Genomic DNA, 4,456 nt, shown 5'->3' with positions numbered 1-4,456 from the left:
CAGATGAAGGATTTGGGAGAAGCAAGTTATGTTCTAGGTATCCAGATCATTGGGATAAAAAGAACATACTCTTAGCTCTCTCTCAAGCAACTTACATAGATAAAATGCTTGAACGATTCTCAATGACAAATTCCAAGAAAGGACGTTTACCGTCCAGCCATGGAATTCACCTTTCAAAGAAGCAATCTCCACAAAATCCTGAAGAGAAAGATGCAATGAGAAAAGTTCCTTACGCATATGCAGTTGGAAGTCTGATGTATGCCACGCTGTGTACTAGACCAGATTTCTACTATGCAGTGTGAGTAGTGAGCAGGTATCAGTCAAACCTAGGATCGGAACATTGGATAATATTTAAGCATATCCTGAAGTATTTAAGGCGGACTAGGGATCATATGTTAGTCTACAAGGGTGGTGTTTTGAACCCTGTAGGCTACACTGATTCAGATTTTCAAACTGATGTCGATGACAGGAAGTCTACTTCTGGAATGGTGTTTACTCTTGGGGGTGGATCTATGATATGGAGAAGCGTAAAGCAGTCTGCAATCTCATATTCCACCATGGAGGTTGAGTACATAGCATTGTCAAAAGCAGCTAAGGAAATAGTATGGCTAAAGAAGTTCTATTCGGATCTTGGTGTTCTTCCAAAAATGGATAAATCGCTTGTGTTGTTTTGTGACAATACAGGAGCGATAACCAACTCGAAAGAACCTCGTAGTCACAAGAGGAGTAAGCATATAGAAAGGAAGTATCACATTATTCGAGAATATGTGGCTAGGGGAGATGTGAAGGTTATGAAGATTGCATCTGAAGACAATCTTGCGGATCCATTTACAAAGACACTACCAGAAGCTACATTTGATAAGCATATCAAGGAAATGGGATTAGTAGAATTAAGGCATTAGTTTCAATTAGTGCAAGTGGGAGTTTGTTAGGGTTTTATGCCTTAATTAAAACCCAATTTCTTTGTAATCTCATTTATTATCAATAAAAGAATAGAAATCATTTTTTGACTTGGTCAATCACTTTGCTCACATGTTTTATTTTCATGATTATTTGTTTAATATAAACTTTTATTAAATCTCGAGCATATAGCTAATCGTATTTATAGTGACGTAATCACAGTTGAGTATAAATATGATTATATGTTCAAAATATGTTAGTCCTAAGATTAGTCAGTGCACATGATTTACACTGACTTGCCAATCTACGATATGATCTACTTACACATCATAGTGTTATGTTCTTCCAAAATATTAGCAAAGTAGATAAGATCAGATGTATTTGTTACATCGGACAGGACCAATATTGACAGTTGATAGGATAATAAACAAACCATTATTATTTATTCTAGTCAGATCATATAGTTGACCATAGGTCAATTTAATCTCAATTTTGAGTGGTTAGTATTCTAACTGATTCTATTATTTAAGTTCTTTGACTTGTTCGTTGCCAGCTTACCCTGCGGACTAGCCCATACTTACATCTTGGGAACTCGGTAGTATAATTGTGTGGGTGTGTTAATCATAGATATGAACATCTATAGCTTCTAATGAAGAAGTGAAATGATGGTTTCCTTTTAGTTTGGTTCAAGGTGTTAAATGTTAGAGATCTCATTTTAGTAATTAATATTAGTTTAGTGAAATGTCATTTACAAGGAACTACGTGTTTTAAGGAGAAAATACAATGAGGGGTAAAATGGTATTTTAGTCCCATCTCATTATAGACCGTCTATAGAGGATTGAGTGACAATTATGGTTGTAACAATAGATAATTAATAACGTATCTATATTTGTTATAGAGCGTTCTATGAATTCAAGAGTGCAATTTTGAGTCTTTAGTAGAAAACGGGGAATTAATAAGTTAGTAAATTTATTTGTTAGATTTATGATAACTTATTGGAGCTTGATTTCATAGGCCCATGGTCCCCAATGTACCTTGGATAAAATCATCTAGATAGTCTCAATTAATTGATTTAATTATCAATTAGAATTATCAAAGTTGATCAGGTCAATTTTGGATAGTTTCACAGAGTTATGTAATTTTGAGAAGAAAAGAGAAATTAGGGCAGATTTATTAATTAAGATAAATTGGTATCTAAATTAATAAATAAGTTTAAATCAAGGTTAAAATTATAAATAATTAATTTGATAAATGATTTAAATAATTATTTAATTAATTAAATCAATAGAAAATAATACAGGCCTTGATTTTAAGTCCAATGAGCTTATAATTAAATGAGAAATTTTACGTACCTAAATCCCATAATAATTTCGACTTAGGGCTGATTATTGTCTATTAATTTATTGATTTTTTAATTAAATAAATGACCTGATTGAGTCTATAAAATGAATGTTAAGAGAGAAGTCAAAACAGAAGCTCAGATTTATGAAACACAAGTTTCTAATAGGTTTTAGATTCTCTCTAAACATAAGTCATTTTCTAAGACTTATTGTTCTTTTCTTTTCTTCTCTCTGTATCTATCTCATGTGTTGAGAATTTCCCACTCTAGTCTAGGCGATTCCAAGGATACTTTGGAAGGTTGTGAAGAAAATTGAAGATCGGTTCAGTTTATTGATAATACACTGCGACAGAAAGGATACAAGGGTTAGAGAAATTGAAGGAAGGACTTTATTATTCCGATGCGCATAATGTAAGTATTCCTATCATTATTTCTCTTTGAATTCAATTTTAGAAACATGTTCTAGGTTGTCTCATATTAATTTGTTTAATATTAGATCTACATGAAAATATTAAAGATCATGTATATGTTTCCCAACACTACACTGACTTGATAGATACACGGGAGCATATTTTCCTGCCGAACTCTAATCGCCTTCCATGGAAGAAACCAGAGCCATTAAGGCATGACAATTGAAGGATGAGATCAAAACTCTCATTCGGGCTAGAATGTTAGCCCAGTATGCCTGAAACCGAGTCGCTCCCAATCAATCAACCGGGTAGAATTCTCATCCAGCTCCGGAAACTCCGATAGGTCAGCCTAGTTGACCAAGTTGACCCTCCTCCAATAGTAGGAGGAGATATAACAACTATTGTTGGAGGACCCCATTTGGCTGGTACGAGCAATGGTTTCTTTTGGCCTTCCTTGTTTAAAGATGCTCATGCTTTTGTATTGAGATGTGATCGATGCCAAAGGGTTGGTAATATTTCTAGAAGGAATGAGATGCCCTTAACTAATATTCTCAAAGTTGAATTGTTTGATGTGTGAGGTATAGATTTCATGGGCCCATTTCCTCCATCTTATGGCAATTTGTACATCTTGGTAGTTGTGGATTATGTCTCAAAATGGGTGGAAGCAATTGCGTCTCCTACTAATGATTCTAAAGCTGTCATGAAATTCCTACAAAAGAATGTTTTTACTTGTTTCGGCACCCCAAGGGCAATCATTAGTGATGAAGGCACTCACATTGTGAATAAGTGACTAGCAAGTTTGTTAGCTAAATATGATGTGAGGCACAAAGTAGCTACTGCATACCATCCCCAAACTAATGGGCAAGCCGAGTTGTCAAATAGAGAGATAAAAGGTGTCCTTGAAAAAGTGGTGAATCCCAATCGCAAGGATTGGTCAAAGAGGTTAGATGATGCATTGTGGGCCTATAGAAAAAACTTCAAGACACCGTTGGGGATGTCACCATATCGTTTGATGTTTGGCAAAGCCTATCATCTACCGGTGGAGCTTGAGCATCGTGCTTATTGGGCTATTCAAACACTCAACATGGATTTGCAACTTGTAGGATAAAAGAGAATGTTGTAGATGAATGAATTAGAAGAGATGCGCTTATTCTCTTATGAAAATCCAAACTTTACAAGGAGAAAACAAAAAGATGGCATAACAAGCACATTCAACCAAAAGTGTTTGAAGAGGGCCAATGAGTCTTACTTTTCAACTCACGCTTGAAGCTATTTCCTATCAAGCTCAAGTCAAGGTGGTCTGGGCAATTTGCTATTAATAAGGTCTATCCTTATGGGGCTGTGGAGTTTAGAGGAAATGAAGGAGGTGAATTCAAGGTCAATGGGCAGAGGTTGAAACACTATTGGGGTGGTGAGGTTGAGCGAAACAAGACCTCACTTACCTTACTTGATCCTTGAAAAGCCATGTGTTAAGCTGCTGTGCTTAAAGATATACTTGGAGAGCAGAAAATTAATTATATATATAAATAGTATATACAGTATTATGTTTTTTTTCGTGTTTTTCACCTCCCTCCTTCATTGTCTATGTTATGGAATTGAATGAGTTCATGTTATGGGGTGGATGTGATAATTTTGGTATTTTTATGGGTCAATTGAACCAAAGTTGGACAGGTTTTAAGTCAAGACTTAGATATATTTCTGGTTGGTTTCCTGCTGATTTGAATTCTGGAAAGTCTGGGAGTGATGTTGTAGCTATGTTGGTATGCTCTTTAGTTATGTTGTAGCATTGAAGATTGGCGAGCTTTGA

The 4,456-nt window shown here is 35.3% G+C and overlaps 1 protein-coding gene across 1 annotated transcript; it reads left to right on the top strand.

The window, feature by feature from the left end:
• Positions 1 to 3,238: 3,238 nt before the first annotated feature.
• LOC133792055 (uncharacterized) lies at positions 3,239 to 4,107 on the top strand. Its single transcript, XM_062229961.1, has 3 exons — positions 3,239 to 3,380; positions 3,483 to 3,748; positions 3,934 to 4,107. Exons 1-3 carry the CDS (start codon positions 3,239 to 3,241, stop codon positions 4,105 to 4,107), a joined length of 582 nt encoding a protein of 193 aa, XP_062085945.1.
• The last annotated feature ends 349 nt before the right edge of the window (positions 4,108 to 4,456 follow it).

The sequence above is a fragment of the Humulus lupulus genome, chromosome 7 (assembly GCF_963169125.1).
Source record: "Humulus lupulus chromosome 7, drHumLupu1.1, whole genome shotgun sequence".
NCBI lineage: Eukaryota > Viridiplantae > Streptophyta > Magnoliopsida > Rosales > Cannabaceae > Humulus > Humulus lupulus.
The sequence above is the reverse complement of the archived record's forward strand: the minus strand, read 5'-3'. Positions and strand labels throughout refer to the sequence as shown.

Coding starts and splice junctions, on each gene's coding strand:
- LOC133792055 (XM_062229961.1), top strand. CDS start 3,239: ATGGGCCCATTTCCTCCATCTTATGGCAATTTGTACATCTTGGTAGTT. Junction 3,381..3,482: donor ACAAAAGAATGTTTTTACTT/GTTTCGGCACCC, acceptor GGCACAAAGTAG/CTACTGCATACCATCCCCAA. Junction 3,749..3,933: donor TCAACATGGATTTGCAACTT/GTAGGATAAAAG, acceptor TTTCCTATCAAG/CTCAAGTCAAGGTGGTCTGG.